The 22,790-nt window shown below is 42.3% G+C and overlaps 1 protein-coding gene across 5 annotated transcripts; it reads right to left on the bottom strand.

Annotated features, from left to right (window-relative positions):
* Nucleotides 1-2,521: 2,521 nt before the first annotated feature.
* On the bottom strand, nucleotides 2,522-22,493 carry MPHOSPH9 (M-phase phosphoprotein 9). 5 transcript variants are annotated; one of them, XR_015739587.1, is made up of 23 exons: nucleotides 22,276-22,493; nucleotides 21,814-21,961; nucleotides 21,228-21,317; nucleotides 18,342-18,859; nucleotides 17,732-17,834; nucleotides 16,840-16,933; nucleotides 16,504-16,607; nucleotides 15,919-16,041; nucleotides 14,573-15,021; nucleotides 13,614-13,769; nucleotides 13,428-13,515; nucleotides 13,135-13,350; nucleotides 12,007-12,054; nucleotides 11,358-11,422; nucleotides 10,805-10,906; nucleotides 9,505-9,642; nucleotides 8,381-8,562; nucleotides 7,355-7,519; nucleotides 6,571-6,691; nucleotides 6,397-6,515; nucleotides 5,190-5,373; nucleotides 4,447-4,515; nucleotides 2,522-3,363 (listed from the first exon to the last, which is right to left on the bottom strand). XR_015739587.1 is itself a non-coding variant. In XM_087913024.1 (23 exons), the coding sequence occupies exons 1-23, from the start codon at nucleotides 22,377-22,379 to the stop codon at nucleotides 3,262-3,264; spliced, it is 3,561 nt and encodes a 1,186-aa protein (XP_087769150.1). In that variant the 5' UTR covers nucleotides 22,380-22,485; the 3' UTR covers nucleotides 2,522-3,261. The 5 variants fall into 5 exon arrangements, 3 of the variants coding, with proteins under 3 accessions (XP_087769150.1, XP_026579647.1, XP_087769151.1); XR_015739588.1 differs by having other exon boundaries at nucleotides 6,397-6,494; nucleotides 22,276-22,491; XM_087913024.1 differs by having other exon boundaries at nucleotides 5,117-5,373; nucleotides 22,276-22,485.
* Nucleotides 22,494-22,790: the final 297 nt, after the last annotated feature.

Consider the following 22,790-nt stretch of genomic DNA (forward strand, 5'->3'; position numbering starts at 1 on the left):
GCGCATGCACAGACCCGTCCAAAAGAGTGGGATACCTGGGAAAGGATGCACAGACACTCACACACACACACACAGGGCCGGGATACCTGCCCTGCCTCACCCAGGGCTGGGGGGTGATGGCCTGGGGTACTTCTGGGCACATCTGGAAAAGCCTGTTCTGCCAAGGAGGGGAAATTCCAGCTGTGCTTTTCCCCAGACCGAGGTGGGTGGGTCTCCCCTACCTCTTGCCTGGATTCAGGGTCCCTGGGAAAGGGGCAGAAGGATGCATTCACACACGGTGGGGCTGCAAGGGCCCCGGAAAGCAGAGGAATGGACAGGAAGCCAAACCAAAGAAATAAACCAAACCCAGATTTCATGACTCAGCTTCCTGAATTACCCCGGTGATAATAAAAGCAAGCCAGCAATGAAGTTGAGCTTGTCGGGAGTAAATTTAAGGCCGAAAAGGAAGGACAGGGAGAGAGAGAGAGAGAGAGAGAGATAATAGCCTGTCTGAAATTGGAAACCAGAAGGGTACATCAATTATCCCCGGGAAGATTAGTTTGGCTGCAGCATCAGAGAAGGGTACATTGCTTCAAATTAAAAAACAAACAATTGGCTGCAAACGAAGACCGATTAATCTAGAGAAATTCTTTGCAGGCTAAATCTTCCGAGGAAGCAAAATTGAAAGCAGGAATTTTATCTATCTATCTATCTACCTACCTATCTATGGAATGCAATATCTATCTATCTATCATCTATCTATCTATCTATCTATCTATGGAATGCAATATCTATCTATCTATCTATCTATCTATCTATCTATCTATCTATCATCTATCTATCGAATGCAATATCTATCTATCTATCTATCTATCTATCTATCGTCTATCTATCTATGGAATGCTATATCTATCTATCTATCTATCTATCTATCTATCTATCTATCTATCTATCGAATGCAATATCTATCTATCTATCTATCTATCTATCTATCTATCTATCTATCTATGGAATGCAATATCTATCTATCTATCTATCTATCTATCTATCTATCTATCTATTTATCTATCATCTATCTATCGAAATCTCTATCTATTTATCTATCTATCTATCTATCTATCTATCTATCTATCTATCGTCTATCTATCTATGGAATGCTATATCTATCTATCTATCTACCTACCTATCTATGGAATGCAATATCTATCTATCTATCTATCATCTATCTATCTATCTATCTATCTATCTATCTATCTATCTATCGAATGCAATATCTATCTATCTATCTATCTATCGTCTATCTATCGAATGCAATATCTATCTATCTATCTATCTATCTATCTATCTATCTATCGTCTATCTATCTATGGAATGCTATATCTATCTATCTATCTATCTATCTATCTATCTATCTATCATCTATCTACCTATCTATGGAATGCAATATCTATCTATCTATCTATCTATCTATCTATCATCTATCTATCTATCTATGGAATGCAATATCTATCTATCTATCTATCTATGGAATGCTATATCTATCTATCTATCATCTATCTATCTATGGAATGCTATATCTATCTATCATCTATCTATCTATGGAATGCTATATCTATCTATCTATCATCTATCTATCTATCTATCTATCTATCTATCTATCTATCTATCTATCTATCTATGGAATGCAATATCTATCTATCTATCTATCTATCTATCTATCTATCTATCTATCTATCTATCTATCTATCTATCTACCTACCTACCTACCTACCTACCTATCTATCTATCGAATGCAATATCTATCTATCTGTCTCTACCTACCTACCTACCTATCAAATCAAGGAACATTTATTTGGGATCCAGATGGTAATACACCTGCCCTTTCCCTGATGGCTATTTTTATTATTCTTGGGGATACAGAAAAAAAGGGAAGCTTCTACGACTTCCAGAATTTTCTTTTCTTCGTATTGCACAGGCCTCACCCATTCTCGAACCCGTTTAGTGGGAAATGTCTTGCCCGAAACCAAAGGATGCGTCTTGCGTTTTGGAAATCCTGCTCTGTGAAAAGGCGAAAATAAAAACTGACAGGTTTGTAGAACTTCTCTGGGGAACATCGAGAAATTCAAGAGTTTCTATACAATACGCGTATTTTCAAGGCTTTAATGGAAAACATGGCTGGCTCGGGGAAATTTCTGGCACTTGAAGCCCACCCATCTTCAAGTGGCCAAGAAAAAGGAGGCTGGGTAAAAAATTTAAGAAGTTTCAACTTGCTGAACAAAGACAGATCATACAAGGAATACTGTCATCCTTGCCTCTTTTAAAATTGTTCACTTTTATATATTGTTTTCATATATTTTACTGTATACTGCCCAGAGTCCCTCTGTAAGGGAGTTTAAAAATTAAAAATCTGATAGATGGACAGACAGGCATCCGGTTCAGTGTCACATAAACCCTGAAAAATCTCTACCATTAAGGGAACTGCGTGTGCACGATGACCTGGCCTTCAAACTGATGGCAAAGACAAGGAGACAGGTCAAACAACTTTGGTTTAGACACTTAATTTTAATTCACACTTTCCATGATAAAACATGCCAAATAAAAGCTAGCGAGTGGTTTTAAAAAAAGAGAACTTCTGATCCCTTGAATGCCATGAGATGGATACCGAAAATAAGTCTCCCTGCCCCCAACTTTCTCAGTTCCTTTGTTGATAACACTGCACTGTAACTCAGCAAAGGAGCTTAGGAAAAAAGAGGACGCAGTTTTGAACGTTTTAAGCTAAGAAATGTATCCTTTGCAGCTCACTTCCCCAGAAGAAGCTGTGTGTCCATTGATTTAAAAAGTCCGCAATGCGTTATGTACGTCACATAAGCTTGGCTTTCGGCCTCTGAAAGGGGCGAGCACCATCAAAATCAATCGCAACATGATAAACGTCTCAAAAACTCGGCGTCTTACAAAGAATTCAGGTCTGCTGTTTAAAAAAAAACAACCCTGCATCTTCCAAAGTAGCAAAATACAAAAAAAAACAAAAACCAAAACCCAAATCAACGGTTCGACTCCTTCCGGTATAACAAAAATAGGTATTTTTTGGAAAATATGTGGCTCAGTACAAAAGATCGAGGTGTTTGTGTGGGTGTGTGTGTGTGTGAGTGAGTGTAAAGAGGGCATAATTGCAAAAAGGACCTGGGAGGGTTTAGAAAAATACAAAACCGGTTTGCATTTTCAGAGTGCATCATTATTGTTACTTTAGTGCAAATAAAGGGGTTTGTATCTTCATCGTCATCTTCAAATGTTGGTGGAAGTGCGTAAAACCTGGAATCGCTTCAGGGTCATCCGGATGGATCCCAATTCTCGATTGATTCTTTCCAGGCGGTCCTCCAGCGCTTCCTGAGGGGGGAATATTCAGAAGAGGGCGTTCAGGATCCAGAGAGAATCAGGAGGAAGAAAACAAAACCGAGCGAAGATTCTGGAACTGACATTCAGGGTTTGTCTTTTACGGCCTTTCGGTAATTTTGTGACCTGGATGAAATCATGGTGTCAACTCATAAAACAACCCTACGCCTGTTTTAGTAGTTGCCATTTAAAAAAAAGGAGAGGGAAAGCGAAAGTACATTCCAACTCTTTATCTTTAAAAGATTGTAGCTAAACTACCAGAGCTTTTGCCTGGGAATGTATTTAATTGGAGAAGGTGATTGATGACAGCCAGCCTGTAATTGGAGAATATGATTGGTGACACCTAGCCCTCGAAGGTGCTCAGTTGGAGAATATGAGTTATTACACACCCGGGGGGAGGGGGGGAAACAGGGTCACAGGGGCTGTCAATCACATATGCCAGAGTTGGCTTCCTACAGGGCAGGGCCGGCATGTCGCCTCTAATGAATCCTTTGAAGTTTTTGAAGTTTGGCTCGAGAATCATGATTTAATTAGAGCAATTGCATGGTCTGTGTCTGTTAAAAGTCTGAAAGCTTAGCAACAATTGGAGGCTGCATGGGCACTGAAAAATGTGATTTGCGACCGGTCCTCTTACTTATGACCGTCGCAGCATTGACCAGGGTCATGTGATCAAAAATTCAGATGCTCGGCAACCGGTATTTACCAGGATTGCAGCATGCCGGGATCAACATGTTTGTCATTTACAACTTTCCCGGCTTCCGACAATTCAACGGGGGGAAGCCGGATTCATTTTACCGACCGTGTGATTTTGCCCAACCAATGTGATTTATTTATTTGCCGCCCAAAGTTGTCGGATACGAGATGGGTGGCAAATAAATTTCATAAAGAAATAAACATCATCAATTTATTCACTTCCCAACCGTTAACAGCAAAAGGTGGTAAAATCGGGTGGGTCTCATTGAACGACCGTCTTGCTCAGCGGTGGAAATTCTGGTTCCCCGATTGTGGTTCTAAACTGAGGACTGCCGCACACAGGTGCACCACACTTAATCCCAGAGACACAAGAAGCATTGCCACCTGATTCAGACGGGCCTGGAGCGTCATCCGTCCTCTGGCGCAAGGAATGCGGCTCAGCTGGGACTCAATCTATCAGCACAGAAACGGCAGGAAAGAGAGAATGCTTTTAAAAAGTGGGGGGCAACCTCCCTCCCCCCCCCCCCACAAAGAAATAAAGGCTACCCACAAAAAAGCGAGCAATCTTTCTCCAGTTGAGGGGATCTGGCCACTGATGGTCCTAGAAGAATGTCCCAACCTTGACAAACCTCTTTTATAACGCGTGGATTTCAACTCCTGGATTTCCCCAGCCAACCATAATGTCGGATAGCCAGTTTGGTCTACTAGTTAAGGTGCCTGGCTAGAAAGCTGGAGGCTGCGAGTTCAAATCCCACTGTAGCCATGGAAGCCAACTGGGTGACTTTGGACCAATCGCCAGGAGACGGTGAATTCTAGTCCCGCCCTAAGCGTGAAAGCCAGCTGGGTGACTTTCCACCAGTCCCTGCCTCTCAGCCCAACCCACCTCACAGGATTTTTGTTGTTGTGGAGGGTAAAATAGGAGGAGGAAGGTGTGTGGGAGATGTTTGAGTTATGGGTAAAAATAACCTAGAGAGGATACGAATCAAGAAATACAAACTTAAGGCCTCCAGCAAAGGTGATGGGGAAGAGAAGCCAACACGCCTCACGTGTCTACCTCTTGTTTTTCTTGCGTCAGCTCGTCAAAAAGCCGCTCGGTCTCTGCCAAGGTCTTAATCCTGGAAACGTACTTGAATTCGGGCTCGTAGGGGGGTGCGGCCGCTGCCGAAGAGGAGCTCGTCTCGCTGGTGTTGGTAGAGCGGCCCTCTTCGTAACCTTCCCTCGAGGAATCTCTGCTGGGTCTGGAATGCAGCGGCTGTGGGTAGGAGGAAGACTTCGAACCTCTGCGGCTTTCGAGGCGACTGGGCTGCCGTCCTGTCCCCAACCCCCCCGAGAAAATGAGAAAAGAGAGGCGTGATTTTAAACCGACCACCGATTCTCACGTTCAGAAAAAGAGACCTGCCACCCAGAAGTGGTGGGGGCTCCAACCCTGGAAATTGTGAAGAGATTGACAAGCGTTTGTCTGAAACGTTATAGGGTTTCCCAGCCGGTTCTGACCGGTTCTAGAGAACCGGTTGTGGAAATTTGGAGTAGTCCGGAGAACCAGCAAATGCCGCCTCTGACTGGCCCCGCCAACCCCATCTCTTCTCTGCCCCCCATTGAGTCTCAGCTGATCGGCTGGGTCTTCTTTGGTTGCCCTGCACGGGAGAAGTGTTCTGACCCAGGCTTCGTCAAACGTACTTCAAACACAAACTTGTTTTAAAAGCAAAACCTATTTTATGGCAATGCTGGGAATGACTTTCATTCCCAGCCAAAACTAATTATAAACAATTCCCCAAGATAAGCACATGCCTTTCAGTGCTGTGGAATGCTGCCAAAAACAGAAGTCTCCAATTATAACAGAAACCCACCAAAGTACTAGAAAAAAACAACCAGAGCTTCAAGGACTCGGAATCTTATTGAACTACCTTGCTTCCTGCAAAGCGTTCGTCATTGAGGTCTGACTTTTATCCCTTATGGGAGGGGCAATCACCTTGCAGCCTTACTCCCGAGTCGCCCCTTCTGCTTCAGCTGGTCCTGCCTTCTAGAAGCTCTGTGCACATGCACACTGGGAACAGGCTCCCCTGGGTCCTTTGCCTTGCTGCTGCCAGACTCGGGGGGTTCCGGAGTCAGCACCCCACTCCCCGATGGTCCTGACCCCATCTCTGCATCGGATGCAGGACCCTCATCCGAGGCCTTCCCAGACTCCCTGACTGATCCCCTTTCTTCCTCACTGTCCAACTCCGCTGCTGTCTGCACCGGCTGCCGGCGAACCACAACATTCTGTGATGTCACAGAACAGAACAGCAGCTATCAAGACGTTTGAACGGCAAAGGATCCCACCAGTGTGAAATTTACCTTGTGGGTCACCTCCTGAGCAAAACTGGAGCCGCTTCCGTGGGCTGCCGTACTGCACTGCAGGGGCAGCTGCGACCTCATTCAAGTGGATGTCAAATCTAGCGCAGAAAAGAAGAAAGCTGCTTGCAAGGAGGTTTGGATTTCCTCTCTCCCCCTTCCCCGGGGTGTAAATACCTGGTCATCGTGTCTTCGTTTCTGCTGAGATAGTGGCTGAACCCTGGGGACAGATTTTCTTTGGGGGAGCGCTTGGGGCTGTAGGTCACAGCCATCGGAGTCAACATGGTCTCTCGCTTGGCTGCAAAGAGAAAGCAGGAAAGGAGTCGTCCTTAAATCTTAAGAGAAGGTGTCAGGCACGAAGAATCAGGACCATCAATTAAGGTGCGTTCCGATTTAGTGCTCCGCTTATAGACAAGAATCTGGCCAACTAGAAGTTCAACAGAATTCAGGAGGGATGAATGGACTTGGACCATTTGTGGCAACGTCATGATTCTAGCCTAATGACTCGCTTAACTCCACCACCCCCCTTGCTCTGCCTGCTCTTCTCCTGTAGAAGCCTCTAAAAGCTTCTTCTCTTGTGTTCACAGGCACCCTTTGCAACAAAGGCGTGGTACTCAAGGTCTTGACAGGATTTCCTGCCTAAGTGAGATCTACATAGGGTGGGCTTTTGGGGTGCTACTGAACCCCACTTCCCATCACTGGGATAGCAAATGGGGCAACAGCAGTCGCAGTCTATTAGTATCAAGATGGGACGTCTTCAGGTTGGGGTTAAAAAAGATGCACAGGTAGGCAAAAAAAAAAACCCGCCACAAGTGGAGATATGATGGCACCATCTTGCCAATTTCGCACGATGACTTAATAGGCATTCTGGCTGGGGAATTCTGGGAGTTGAAGTCCGCAAGTCTTTAAAGTGGCCAAGGTTAAAAAAAACCACCAAATTAAGACAATCCAAAATCTTTACTTGGTGTGTTTGTCTTCCTGTTTGAAGGTGGGAGTGATGAAGATCTCTGGGTACTGGACGAGTTGAATTTTTTGTGCCTTGGTTGCTCTTTGCTCTTCTCGGGCGAACGGCTCGCACCCAAGGACACCTCGGCAAACCCAACAACTGGACACCGAACGGCTGTTTCTGAAATTAGCAAAGGCAGAGAAGACTTCAATCAGGAGGGGTATTGGGAGCCTTTTTCGTACCGCATTAAATTGAATTGTCATTATCTAGGAGTTCGGGGTGCATGTAGAGTCACATGCTGAAGATAACAACCCCCAAAATATTCAGAGAAGCGAAATGAAATTGTGGATAGGCTGAATATTGGTTTCTGTGGGTCTAGGAGGTCTGTATATCTCATTAAAAAGGACTTGGGCTCTCCGCGCAGTTATCTGTTCACCTAAATCAGGGGTCTCCGACCTTGGCAACTTTAAGACTTGTGGACTTCAACTCCCAGGATTCAAAGCTCAGCTGGCTGGGGAATTCTGGGACTTGAAGTCCACAAGTCTTAAAGTTGCCAAGGTTGGAGACCCCTGATCTATATCACAGCCAGTGCAATTCTCCCAGGTAAGAAATATTTTTTTATTCGTTATTCGTTAGTAAGAAATCGAAGGGAATAGGTAAAGGTTCCCCTCGCACCTGCGTGCTACTCATTTCTAGCTCTAGGGGGTGCTGCTCATCTCTGTTTCAAAGAGCCAACGCTGTCCGAAGACGTCTCCGTGGTCATGTGGCCAGCAGGACTACGTGACGCCAAAGGCGCATGGAACACCATTTCCTTCCCACCAAAAGGGGTCCCTGTTTTTCAACTTGCATTTTTTTTAACGTGCTTTCAAACTGCTAGGTTGGCAGAAGCTGGGACAAGGAACAGGGAACTCTTCCCCATTACGCAACGCTGGGATTCGAACCGCCAAACTGCCGACCCTTCTGATCGACCAGCTCAGTGTCTTAGCCACTGAGCCACCGCATCCCTTAGAAGGGAATAAAAACTAATTAAAAGTCACATACTGCTGGTTTCGGCTGCTGCACTTTCCTCTTTCTCTGCCTGCATGCCTCGGTTCTTCAAAGCCTTCCTTTCTTCGAATTCTTTAAAGGCCTTGAGGATGGGGACTTCTTGAGTTTTGATCTCTTTTTGGATGGCTTCGTTGGTGAGGAGGCCACTTGGAGAGGTCTCTGGGGGAGAGTGTTGCCTAGAAAGAGGCAGGAAAGCCAGGCCTGTTCATCCCAGTGCTGGAAAGCTTGTCATAAGCAAGTGTTTCTCTTCCCAGATTCAAACCACATTAAATTATTGGAATTTAGCCCTCACCGTAACCTAGGGGAGGTTTTCTTTTTTGCAATTCAAATAAACTTAATATGGAACGTATTCGCCGTAGATGGGGAGTAAACACCACTGGAAAAGCATTTCAGAATTATCTCAGCCCAGCCCAGCCAGGGTATAACAAGGCACAAAAATTTAACTTCTTGATACCGTAGATCTTTAAGCTATTGATTCTGCAAGAGGAACAGTTTTTATGTCAATTATTTTCCTCTGAGAACCAGTGGAGGAGCTGGCACCTGGATCTGATGAAAGCCCGCAAGTCTAGAAATTGTTGAACAGACTGAATACAAATATGAGATCCAGAGACCCTCTGAATAAATGTGCTATCCCAGGGGTCCCCAAAACTAGTGGACTTCAACTCCCAGAATTCCCCAGCCAGTCATGCCTGCTTTCTCTCTCTCTTATTCTCCTAAAGTGGAGAGAGATTGCAGAGGAAGGGATTGGAAGAGAGTCAACTATGCTGGCTGGGGAAATTCTGGGAGTTGAAGTCCACCAGTCTTAAAGTTGCCAAGTTTGGAGACCTCTGGGCTGTCCGCTGGCTTTTGTTTTTTTGTGATTATGGTGACGTGCAGACAACACATGTGCCCTTTGTGTCTCAATTCAGTACACCCTTGAGGATCTCATGGCAACATGACAGAACAAAATGAAGGTTGCTACTTCCTGGGCAAGATCTGTTCCTTCTTTAAATATTTTAATCTTGTATTTTAGATTTTACATTTTAGGTCATGCCGCATTGCCTCAATGTAATCGTGATGCTTCTGATATGAATAAACAAGCAAGCACACATCTGGAGGGGAAAAAAAATATTCCTTACTTAGGGGAGGTGAATCTTTTTTCCAGTCGATTATCGGTGGAATTGTCTTGGGCTGCCAACGGCTGACCAGTGAAGATCGAAAATTCGGATCCCGGGATCAGCCACTTTCGTCTGCTCACGTCAAAGCTTTCTAATTTGCTGAAGGGACAAAGAGAGGCAGGGAACCGTGAAGAATCTGAACAGAGGATGTAGGAGTCAGTTGTCAGGCATCTGAATTATGACCATGGGGATTCTGCAAAGGTCGTAACTGTGAAAAACAAGTCGCTTTTTTCTTTGAACGTAACTTTGAATGGTCTCTAAATGAATTGTCATAAGTTGAGGACTATCTCTGTTTCTAAACCTGTGACACTCAAATGAGGGGATGATTGTTCTGAACACTTACAGCAAGGATCTTCAAACTGGGCAAGTTTAAGGCTTGTGGGCTTCAACTCCCAGAATTCCTGAGCTGACATGACTGGAGGAGGAGGAATTCTGGGAGTTTGAAGTCCACAAGTCTTAAGTTGCCAAGTTTGAAGACCCCTGACTTACAGCTTTGCAAAGCGCCACCGAGATTAATATTTGCAGCATTAAGGCAAATTCTGTCTTATTTGCAATTTTTTTTAATTAATTCCTTCGTACGCTTCTGAATAACAGCAGTGGTTATTCTGCACGTCATATTGTCTGACTAGGAGATCCCTTTTCATCCATCTTAAAATTACAATAGATATTTGCTAAGAATTGGAAAAATGATAAAATACCTATGCAGGAGGAAGTTATTAAGAAAATTATGGACTGTACTGAAATGAGTAAATTGTCATTTGAAATGAGAGAACAAGAAGATAAACAATTTTATATGATATCGGATTTATTTTACCAATGGCTAGATAAAAAGTCATGGTAATGAAGTTGCCAATAAATTTTGTAATAGAAGATTAATAGATTGATATAGAATATAATATAAAATAAATAACCATTGGATAAATGTATAGTATGAATTTATAATAAAATTTAGACTATCTCGTATAAAATGATGGAATAATAGTTTAGTCAAATGAATGATTAACAACTGATAAATATGTAAGCATATATTAGTTTGACAATTTGAGAATCTATATAACTTGTAAGGACGATGAAAGAATAGCACAAAAGATTTGTAACCAACTGACACACTGTATGTATATAATTGGAAGATGGATTTATGTTTTTATGTTTTTATCTGTATATGTCTGTCTTAAAAAATAAAACTTTTAAAGAAAAAAAAATTACAATAGACGTATCAGTGTGTGGCTTGCTCACCCTGATGTAATCCTTACTTCCTCACCTGGCATAAGATGGTGCGAAGTGTCCCTCAGCAAGAGAACGAAATTTGAGCGAGTTTTCATGTTCTAATTGCTTGACCTGCGTTTCCAGTTTTGAGACGGTTCTGAAGGAAAGCAGAAACAAAGAATAAATGTTACCCATGTTGAAATGATTTCAGTTCTAGTTGCTAGAATAGGCAGTTCTAAAAACTGGCAATGACACAATTGTGTTAAATCATTCTTCTGCATTTGGTTCAAAGATCTAAAGCTCAACAATTCTGGAAAACGGTATCCGCTGGAATGAAACAAAGGGACAAAGTTGCATTTCCTTTTCAACTTGAGATATTTTTTTAAATTAAACTTTTATTTAAAGGTCTATGCCCAGAGTTTGATAAACTAGCTCTTTGCTAGATTTGATTCAGGGACTTTGCTGGTCAGTAGTACCCTCAGTGAAGACATATGGTTAACTTATTCATGAAATCAATTGTGCTAATAAAAATGCAATTAAAAATATACAAGTCGAGAGATGCTTGTGTAGTTTTCTTGCTTTTCTAGAATTAAAGGCTCCAATATTACCTCTTCAAATCAGAAATCTGAGTGTGCGCATCGAGTAATTTGTTCTCAGTAATATTTAAAGAATCCTGTGGGAAAGGGGAAAAAAAAAACCACATTAAGGGTAACCCAAGCACTGATTTCACTAATACTGAATGATTCGAGTGTCTCTCTTTCATGAACTGAACATTAATTCAACTTGTCTTCAGCTCCTCTGGGGAAAAAAGGATTGCTAAGGCTTCTCTTTGTTTGTCCTTGGCAAAATAATTAATCACATATTCAGAACCTCCGTTCTCCACCATGGCTGGTTAACCTTGTGTCTTTTTTTGAGGTGGATGTGTCACTGTCTGCTTGAACAGTTTTCTGTTCCCAAGTTCCCTTGTTTTTGAGGTCCATTTAGCTGGCTACTGTCCACTGTTTCAGACACAGGACAATCTGGGTAGTCTAAATAAATGTATAGAAGATTGCACCGTTGACAAATTCAGTGGACAGGGCTGGATTTTTCATCCCTCCCAAGGACAAACATTTGGCGGATGAAAAACTTATTTCTGGGGGCAACGAATACACCTACTTTTACTCATGATCAAGGAATTGCTAAATCCTATTTGGTGTTTGTTCCTCTTCACCTAAATATGGACTCAGTTCTGCAAAAAAAAAAAAAATTACTGCTTACCTTAACTCGTTCGTGCTCCTTCCCAAGGGATTCGTATTCTCCCAAAAGCTATCAAAAAAGCAACAGTCTTATTATTTTGTAAGATTTCCAAAACTCTAGAATAAAAATCTAGCTGGCTCAAATCGCAGCATCCAGTACAGCGATCAAACCAGGATTGAAGCAAATTCCACCTTGTATTGTTGTGACTTATTTCTAACCGGCATTTAAGGGGGGGGGGATCAGTCTTACACACATTATCAGTCCATTAGAGTGTGAGACAAGAAGCAGCTATTTAATAAGAAGGAACAGAAATGAATTTGAGCTAGCAGGAAGTGCAAAGATTGGTTTTCTCCATGGGTGAAAAATCTCTATTCAACTATTTGCAGTTCAACAGGATAACCACCATATTCTTAAGGTAAAAAATGTCCTATTTTCATCTCTTGAAAAGTAAAACTTTCGTGGAAAGACACAAGTGTCGTGTTCATAGATAGTCAAATGACCCACATTGTTACCGTGGCTTTCAAAAAACCACATCAATAAAGACTTGGGTCCACAACAAATTTGAGGATGTTCTTTATACACACACATACACACACACACACACACACACATACACACACACACACACACACACACACACACATATATATATACACACACACACACATCCATATTGTATATAAAAAGCATTGATATCATTGGTATCATTCATATTAATCCAAATTACAATAACAATACTGGTACTCTTTATCACATTTATCAAACTTAAGTAATCCTCATATTATTATTTAAACAACAAAGAAAAAATGCCTAGCATCTATAAACCTCTTTCTATTATTTTTATTCTACAGATACGTACGTTCTAATACATTCCTATCTATTTTTATTTCTGCCTCTATCAGATTACAACAAGCTACCTTAATGTTTAAAAGGCAATTCTTCCTATCCATCATCTTTGTCCTCTTTAGTGCTTCAATTTTGATCCTTTTATTTTTCACTTGCCTCGCACACTCCTCCTCGATCTCTACCTTTCTTATTCAATCTAAGCATTTCTCCCAGGAGAATCTTATGCTGGCAGCTCTCCCAAATGGCAAGACGTTCTTGACAATCTGGCCACGGGCATTGCAAGGCCAGCGCTCCCCAACTCACATTTTGAAACATCCGGTTTTCTTCCTTCAAGCGGGCATCCTTGTTGTCGGAGAGCTTGTAGGCTTTCTCGAAGGCCTCTTCCAGGTCTCGGAGTCTTCTCTTCAGGCGACTGATGGTGTTGTCTTTCTCCTTGCCATTCATGCGCGTCTCTTCGAGGCGCTCCTGCAAGGACTTGGTGGTGGCGCTGAGGGCACTGAAGCGCTCCCGCCAATCTGCCTGGGGAGGGGAACCAACCAAGAATTATTTTTTTGTTATAGCTGGACTACACCATCCAAGCCTTGAGGTACACTTACTACTTCCATCTCTAAGGCCTTGTTTTTATTTTCAAGAGATCGCACACGGCCATTGGCTTCGTGCAGAGAAGTTTCTAGCTGGTTGCACCTAAAAGTTAAAACAGAGAGCCATTAAGTAAAAAAAAAAAAAAAAAAAAAGGTGAATGCATTATTCTCATTTTTAGGCACGCTGCTTAGCCTAAATACCTGTCCGTGAGATTTTGATGGATTTTCTTCATTTCCTCGGAAGGAGCAGTATGACTTGCTTCTAGTTGCTGCTTTAAACTGAGAATTTCGGACTCGTAATACGCTCGGAGATCAGTTATATGCCGGATATGTTTTTCCCTCAAATTCTGCCTAATCCTGATTTTTTTAAAAAAAACAAAACAAAACAAAACATTCAAAATCTCAGCAACTTTGCTTTCCAAAGCTGACAGGCGTTTGCCCCCCCCCCTTGAAAAAAAAAATCATGTCCTGAAAAATACAACGAACAAAAACACAACAAAGGGTTAACGCGTTGTCATCAATCCACTTAACCCCAAGTGGGGAATTTCTTGGAGCGTATGTGGTTAGACACAATAGCATTCTATTATGTGCCTCTGTTGCACAGTGGTTAGAGTGCGGTATTGCAAGCTACTTCTGCTGCAACCAGCTGCCTACAATTTGGCAATTCAAATCCCACCAGGCTCAAGGTTGACTCAGCCTCCTATCCTTCCGAGGTGGTTAAAATGAGGAGACCCAGATTGTTGTGGGGCAAGAGGCTGACTCTGCAAACCGCTTGGAGAGGGCTGGAAAGCACTATGAAGTGGTCTATAAGTCTAAGGGCTATTGTTAAGTCATTTTTGCACCTGGCTGAGGAGTAATAGAGGGGACGTTCTCAAGTTGGGATGGATGGTTATTGGGGCCTGTGACGGAATGAGGAGGGCAGGGGGTGGATTTGTAATAGTTTACTTATTGGAGGGAAACCCGGGACTTTCAGATTCGGGATTTCCCAGGTGTGCCAGTTTACTACTCTAATAAAAGGGAACTTTGAGATGTCTGGTTCGGAGTTATTGGTTGGAGTTGTTATTTTCTCGAACTCTGACACGAGAACTTACCTGTACACCTAAAGACTGCAATGCTTTGTTTTAAGAAAAAAAGGCGACCGCCTAAACGGATGATCTCACCTGGAGAGCACCTGGGGATCTTCTACGCAAGCGACGGAGAGTTCATGCTGTGCCAAACAATTATTGGCCAACGGAATCGGGTACTGGTTATCGGAAGACGGCGTGAGGGTTAAGTTGTCGTTGTCGTCCTCCATGTCTAAAATCTCGCGGTTCCGATGAGGAGAGCTGGGGACGCTGGTGGCGTTCTGAAACTCACAACCGCCCCAGGGGTCTCTGTGCAAGGCTGCTGGGCGAGAGGCGTAGCGGGGAGACTCGGTGGAGCGAGGGGACACAACCGTGCTTGTCGTGTGAGAAAACGTATTGGCCTCCGAAGGGAGGGAAAAAGCAGGGCCTGCCATGGAATCGGGAGAAAACGGGGGCCCCTCTGGGCTGGGGTAGAACCCGGGCAACGGCCGTCCTGCGTTCAGCTCGCTCGGTTTCATGTGGAGCGTCGGGTCGAGGGTAAGGATCTGCGAAAGAAACATCAGGGTGATTGGAGTTAAAAACAAGACAAGGGGCAGATTAGTTAGAATGGAACAGAAGAACAGAGTTGGAAGGGACCCTGGAGGACTTCTAGTCCAACCCCTTCTTAAAAACTCCCAGGGTTGGAGCATTTGCAACTTCTGGAGAAAAGTTGTTCCACTGATTATTTAAGTTAAGTTTACTTTATGGTCATTGCACCTCGTACAACAAAATTAAATGCCATCTTCAGTGTACATTATACATAAAAAAATAAAACACAAACACACATCCTTTGCACTCTATACAATTGAACTGGAAAGCCCTGATATTCCATTAATATTGCACTAGACCAAGGGTCTTCCAAATGGGCAAGTTTAAGACTTGTGGGCTTCAACTCCCAGAATTCCTGACCTGGCATGACTGGAGGAGGAAGAATTCTGGGAGTTGAATTCCCCAAGTCTTAAAGCTGTCAAGTTTGAAGACCCCTGCACTATACAGTAGAATGCAATATAGTTATTTGATCTGGGATAGAAGCTGTTTTTCAGCCTATTGTCCTTGTTTTATTGGCCTGTACCATCTGCCAGATGGTAATGCTATATATAAAATATGATATATGATATGATGATATGTAATGTAATGTAATAATAAATCCTTCCATTCCCCACCATTTAGTCAGAACTGAAGATGCTTCTTGGATGAAAAGCTAAAAGTCTTCAAGGAAAAACAAACTCCACTTGCCTCTTGAAAAAGAACCTTTGGGATAAATAGCTAAAAGACTACTTTACAATTAGGAATCTGAGAGATTCAAACTGCTTGGGAGCCTGGAAAAGCCTGACCAATTGTTAAGTATAAGAAAGGAGGGACGTTCTGAAGGCAACGAGTGGAAGTCAAATATTAGTTATTACCTCTGGGGGGTGAGTTGAGTGTACAGGGGAGAAATTCCACTCCTCAAGTTGCTTGTCTTCCTTCTGTTTCTTATGATAAATATCCTTTAAGGATGTAAGCTTCAGCTCGTCACTGGAAGACAGCTAAGAGGGAAGAATTCAGATTGAGAGTTGAAGCGTTTATTTAATATAACGATGAACTATATTTTTTTAGATGGGAAGAAGAATATTTTGGGAAGCGGGGCAAGTAAAATAATTCTAGAAACAGGACACCAGTCGATATAAGACGACGTTTCTCTACCTCGACAACTTTTAAGATGGGTGAACTTCAACTCCCAGAATTCCCCAACCAGCATAGATGTTGAAATCCACCCATCTTAAAGTTGCCAAGGTAGAGAAACATTGCTGTGTGGAAAAATTTAGAGCTTGGAACACATAGCGGCTTAATGCCATAAAGGGAGACCAGACTTGCTGTCACACATTAAACACACACGTTGTCACCCTTCGTGTGTTAAATAATGAGCAAGCAGCACCACCAATGGGAGTGGAGGAGCCTGAAAATTCAGCCAAACAGAAAAAAACAAAAAAAACAGAAGTTAGCAATACCTGTTCTGAGCAGTCCTTTGTAGAGAAGGTAGAAAATTCATTTCCTAAATTCTTAGGCAACGCTTGATACATTTCTTTCTCGTCTAATTTCCAATAGGTCAGCCCTGTGGGATAAAACAGGCATCCTGAAACCGATTTAAGAGTAGCAGAGAGCCAGGGGATCATTTTAAAAAGAGAAATACAGACTGAGGTAAAGTTTGGAGGGCTTTATGGAGGGCGTGAGGCTGAAACACGATAAAAACCCGCAGGGGCTTGGCACGTAAAACGATCCCTTTTTGTTACGAGGCCACCACACTTACAAGCGGTATAGAGGAACAAATTTAGAAGCCACTGTACCTGAAGAAAGAGATACTAAAGAATTTTGGCTTCCATTTTGCTGATTGAGGTAAAACGGAGTGGTTGATGGCGCGGCAGCGGTGATGGTGTCGGTCTGCAATTCCACAGGACGGGGAAGAGAAAAACAGGGATTTATTGGGTCAAGAAACTAAAACGGGACCTCCCTCACTGACTGCACAGGAGAGGAATTTGCCCCGGCAATCTGAGAAGATAATAATTCCGTCACCGGAATAATCCCATCAAATTCAATAGTGCTTATAACCACCCACTATCGCTTCTAAACTAGATGGACAAATCTATCTAATACATAAATAAAAAAATCCCCACTTCCAGATAATTGCATATTAAGGCTGTAGGCTGAGGTCATCTGTCATTCCCGATTAAGCTAAGGGTTGACCATTTTGGCCAGGATTGACCCAAATGAATGAAGAAAGTGGTTTTTAAGCCTGCAAATCTTAAGAGGGATTATTACAGGCCTCAAGGCAAACCCCTACCCCATGTAAAAACATCAAACAAAGGAGAAATTCCTAATTAAAAAGGAAAGGGAGGGTTGAAAATACTGCTTAGAACGGGGGTCTCCAACTTTGGTGGCTTTAAGGTTTGAGCACTTCGACCCACCAGAAATCCTCAGCCAGCCATGCTGGTGGGGAATTCTGGGAGTTGAAGTCCACAAGTCTCAAAGCTTGGAGGCCTGTGGCTTAGGGCATAATCTTGGACCACAGCTAGATTAGCCTCTTTAGATCTTTCATGACTAACTGGGCATTGCAATGCTAGAGCACCAACACACTGGCTGGGGAATTCTGGGAGTCAAAATCCACACGACTTAAAGTTGTTGTGAGCGTTCATTCGCTGCTGCCGTCCCGTTTCGTTTGGATTTCAGCAACTCTCTTACACTGTCAGTGGTTTGCTCTTTTTCCAGCTCCATCTTTTCTTCCACGTTTATTTTTTTCAGGTGGTTTTGTTTCATCTTTTGAGCCCATGAGGTTAAAGGCTTGCTGTCGAAAAAGAACACCGAAACACGGTGAATTAAAGATAATTACTTGAGCGCTGCAATTTATATTTTTTTTCCGGATGGCGGACAGTATAAACAGGAGCTCCTGCCACCTTTTGCAAACTGCAATGGATTTTTTAGAGCACTGTTTCAAGCTTGGCAACTTTAGGATGGGTGGACTTCAACTCCCAGGATTCCCTAGCCAGCATGGCAGTCTGCAGAATTCTGGGAGTTGAAGTCCACCCATCTTAAAGTATGCTAGCTGGGGAAATCTGGGCACTGAAGTCAACCATTTTAAAGCATGCAGGCTGAAGGATTCTGGGAGTTGAAGTCCCTCCCCTCTTGAAGGTTACTGGCTGGGGAATTCTGGGAGTTGAAGTCCATCCATCGGTGGCTAAGGCTGTGTAGTGCTAAACACTACATTAGTATAAAGAGCCAAGTTTTAAAGCTGGTAACTCATCCTCTAACTTTAAAGGTGAAGCTAACCAACTGAATAGTATCGCTCGCTTACCCATTTGGTTCCTCGGGTTGACCTTCATGAACCTGACGCTCAAACCGCGTGGGAACATGGCCATCGTTCTCCTTCAGAGGTGGAAGATGCCCTATTGTGGTTTGTGAACATTCTCTTTTGTCCTGAACGCTGGCCACAACTACATCCTCCGGTGCTGGTGCTGGGTGATTCGGCCGTTTGGTCATGGTCTCTGAGTTTTCCATGCATGACGGAAGGTCGTCGCATTTGCTGGGGCTCAGATCCACAGTAGACAACGTACCATACCCGCTGCTTATCGAAACACTGTTTGTAAGGCCTTCCTGGTGCATGGTTGAAGCTTCTGCCCGGTGGTCAGCATGGCCGGGATGGAACTGACTGGTAAAGAGCTCATTTTCTTCAAAAGCCTCGGCCTTCAACCCCATCGGACTTCCTAGCAACGGGCAGCCGTCTGAAAGCCTGACGGAAGAGGCCTGTTTGGCACACAAGCACGGGTTCTGGGTTTGCAGTTTCCCCAAGCGTCTGATTTCATTTTGTATATGCTGGAAAAGGGGGGAAGCAAACCTTTAATTAAAAATCAGTAGCATTTCATCGACTGCACGAGGAGAGCCACGTTTTAGTCACGTCCGTAGGACATTTTCACACACACACACACATATATATATATACACACACACACATAACATGCCAAAATATGTTATGGTAGACAAATGGAATACTTAGAAATTTGTTTTTATCTCTCTTTTTGCAACACATGCATGGATGCATTGAGAGTGTCCCGACATACAGACAAAAAAGGCCTCTACAGAGAATCATTCAAACTGCCCAGAAAATCATTGGGCTCCAGCTACCAGCCCTGGATGACATCTTCGCATCTCACTGTACGAGGAAGTCGCACAACATTCTCAGTGGCTCTTCCCATCCTGCTCACAATCTTTGTGAATTGCTGCCTTCCGGCAGAAGATACACAGCAATTAAGACTCAGACCACACGTTTCCTGAACAGTTTTTTTTTTTATCCCAGAGCTATAATTGCACTTAACAATTAACTTAAGGACCACCATCAGTGAGCTGTTGGACAGTATTACTTGGTCTGTTGTGTGGATGCTTGTGTGTTTTTAGGAGGCGGGGAATTTTGGCTTGTGGGGAGGTGTTTGGGAATTGTCATATGTGTGTGTGCATGTTGAGTCTAGTCTCTGGGTGTTATGTGAATTTTGTTGTATGTACACTGTGTATATACGTACAATGACAATAAAGAATTCAGTTCATTCATTGGGCTTGGCTGAGACAGAATCAGAAATCAGACCTCCCACCAATTTGGAAATATAAAAGGAAAAGAATTATGAATCTAAATGAAAGAAGGAAAATTGAGTGTTGGACTGGCTTGTTCCTCTCAACAAGTTAGAAACTTTCCCCTATTAAACCACAACTAACACTGTTATTTCATGACCAACTCAAGACATAAAAGCACCACAATGAATCGAACACGGACAGAGATTGAGAATTAAGCCAAAAACACTTTAGTCAATGCTCAGGTTTGGAACAGGCAATGTTTGTGCACTGGCATTCCTTCCAGACAAGTTTCCGAACATCAAACGGCAGGAAATATTATTTGGTAAGTAGTCTCATTTCTCCAATGCAACACGCAACCTCAGACATGGATGAACAGGTGAGTATTCTGCAAATATGAGTGGCAAAAAGTCACCCGGAAATAACAAAAATAAAGCAAAAAGACCAATGTACGAAGGGAAAAAGAGAACGGTAAAACAACAATACCTCTGTATATTTGTTTCAATTTCAGGAACAGTTGGTTACTATTAGTGGAGAGGGCCATCAGGAAAGGTAAGGGAGAAACAGTTACCAAAAATGGTGTAAATATTAAAACGCACCAAATACACGTAGACCAAATGTATCAAAATATATATTTTCAGCTGTAGGACTGAATTTAACAGGAGGGGAGAACTGGAATTTCTGAGAAAAGGGGAACTATTGGTGTCAAGGATGAAAACTGATATATTATTGTCAGCAGAGAAAATTCAAACACAAACTTCGATACAAAACAGCTTTGTATCTACACGTGAAAATTCAAACTAAGTCTTCATTTTTCCATGGTATTTGGCAACAGGGGACCAAAAACCTTTCCAAGTCCTGATTAAAATAGCAGCCACTTCCATCATTATTAGAGCATGAAGGTGAAGGTGTGTTACTATTTATGTACTTCTCCTAAAGCCATTTAGCAAAAGTCATTGTCCAGGAAAACCTATCTAACTTTTCTAAGTCTGGCCACCCTCGATGCTTGAAAATTCTGATAATAATCAAGATGAAATATAATTCTGAAGAGCCAAGGATAAAAATGGGGGATCGGAAAGAGGGGGAAACAGCACACTTTATAACAATAATTCTCAACCCTGCAAACTTTACTGGCTGGGGAATTCTGGGAGCTGAAGTCCACACAGCTGAAAGTTGCCGTGGTTGAGAATCCCTGTACTACAAATTTAGAAACTCTAAAAACACTTCTTGCTAAAAAAAAAAGGAAGTGAATGTTCTCTGAAAAATCACTTAACAAGTTTGTCTGAAGAGACTAACAAAGCTATCGGAGGGAATATTTTTATCGACAAAACCCGTTTCAACACAAGTGTGAAAAGACAGCCTGGGTTGACAGGAAGTGTGCACACATACACAAGCTCACTCAAACCAGATGGATTTAACTTCTTAAGGCTTCGAGGAGAAATGTAAACAAAGGGATACTGTACAACTAAGGTGCTATTTTAGGCGTTTGATAAAGTTACAGTAAAACACTATTCCCCACCCTTATCACTTATCCCCAATTTCCTAGCCATTCCCAGCTCACATTCTCCAGCGCCAGACCTTCGGTATAAAGGCATAAAATAAATGAAATGAAACAACTTACGTGGATTTGATGACAAAATACTTTTTGCTGTGCGACTATCTGCTCTTGGCATTGCCTCTCCACCAGGCTGAATAAATGTAGCCACCTGGTCTATGGGAAAATATAAGTTTCAGGAAAGGAAAGGAAGCAAAACATTTTCTTCCCTGATGGATTAAAAATTCCGTTTGCCCAGATCTAGCTTGGCAATTGGCTGGTCTCTGATACAACTGAGGGTTTCCTCTTTTTGTCTCGAACCTGTTATCTGATACCTGTATTCGGTCTGAGATCTGAACAGGAGCGAAAAGAGTCCGAAGACAGAAAGAAAATTAAAAAAAAAACCACCCTGAAAATCTGAATCTAGAGAATTCTAAAGTCCTAGCAAGGCATTTAAGATTTCAAGCCTCAATACTTGGAAACAACACATATTAATTTGTTAACTGTTTTTATATTTGTTTTTTATATCATGATGTAAGCTGCCCAAGATTGCTTTTAATGGTGAGATTGGCGACATGTAAATTGAATGAATAAATTAAACTAGGAAGGTGAAGTTAGGCTGCTGTTCAAAATAATTGAGAAACATGGGTGGAAAGACTGTTGTGTCGCATACCTCACACTTCTTCAATATTCTGGGGTCCCTGTTGCTTTGAGCATCTTGCATAGATGAAGCCAGCAAACGAACCTCTTCTGTTACTGCAGAAGGACCAACTTTGCCCGAGAAATTGGAGACGACATCCGGCTGGAATAAAGGACTGCTTCTGTTGAACCGATAAAAACATGAATTATTTATTTACTGAAACTCGCCTGGGCTTTGCTGAACATCCCATTCTTGCTCTGAAGACAATATGGAGCCATGGAAAATCGGCAGGGTTCCCCCCCCCCCCAGGTCTTTGAGTGGACTTTGTTAACTTGGTTAAAATAAATGACTTGTCAGTCATAAGCAGGATTTTGGACAAGCTTAGTAGGCCAGATTGTGCTAAAAATTGAAATTTGCTTTTCTATTTGAAAAACTGGATTCTGAAAACACAATGAAAGTTTAAGAAGCATGATATTGGTTAAATTTCCCACTAACCTGCTGTCACTTATGTTATACTCAACCAAGTTGTGAGCGTTCTTAGCATCAGGGTCCGCTGATGGTGCTCCTTGCTCTGGTTTCACCAATCCCAAGTTTTCCATATCTCATGCTTGCAAAGATTGTGATTGTCCTTAAAATATATACATATATTAATTGGCTTTGATAAAATAATTTAGCAAGGAAAGCAAACGAAATATAACTGCTACCGCTGTTTTAAAATGTGTTTAAAATGTGTAAAAACAGATTCATTGCTTGGTCTGATCTAACCATTGCATCATAGGGTTCAGCCAATACTTACAAGCATTTATTTCTTTATTAAAACATATACTCAGTGTAGTTTCTTGGGTACCAGAAAACCACTCTACTTGCCTTATATATCCACAACATTCCAGCCAAATGCTCTTTTACTGCTGCTGTTTCATCCGGGTGGCTAAATCCAAAATAAACTCTGCAATATGAACAAAGAAAACACAGCTGTGAAGCATCCCTTTATGAAGAAAAAGAAATAATAT

This window comes from Pseudonaja textilis, chromosome 15, assembly GCF_049901715.1.
Source record: "Pseudonaja textilis isolate UNSWEBS1 chromosome 15, rPseTex1.2, whole genome shotgun sequence".
NCBI lineage: Eukaryota > Metazoa > Chordata > Lepidosauria > Squamata > Elapidae > Pseudonaja > Pseudonaja textilis.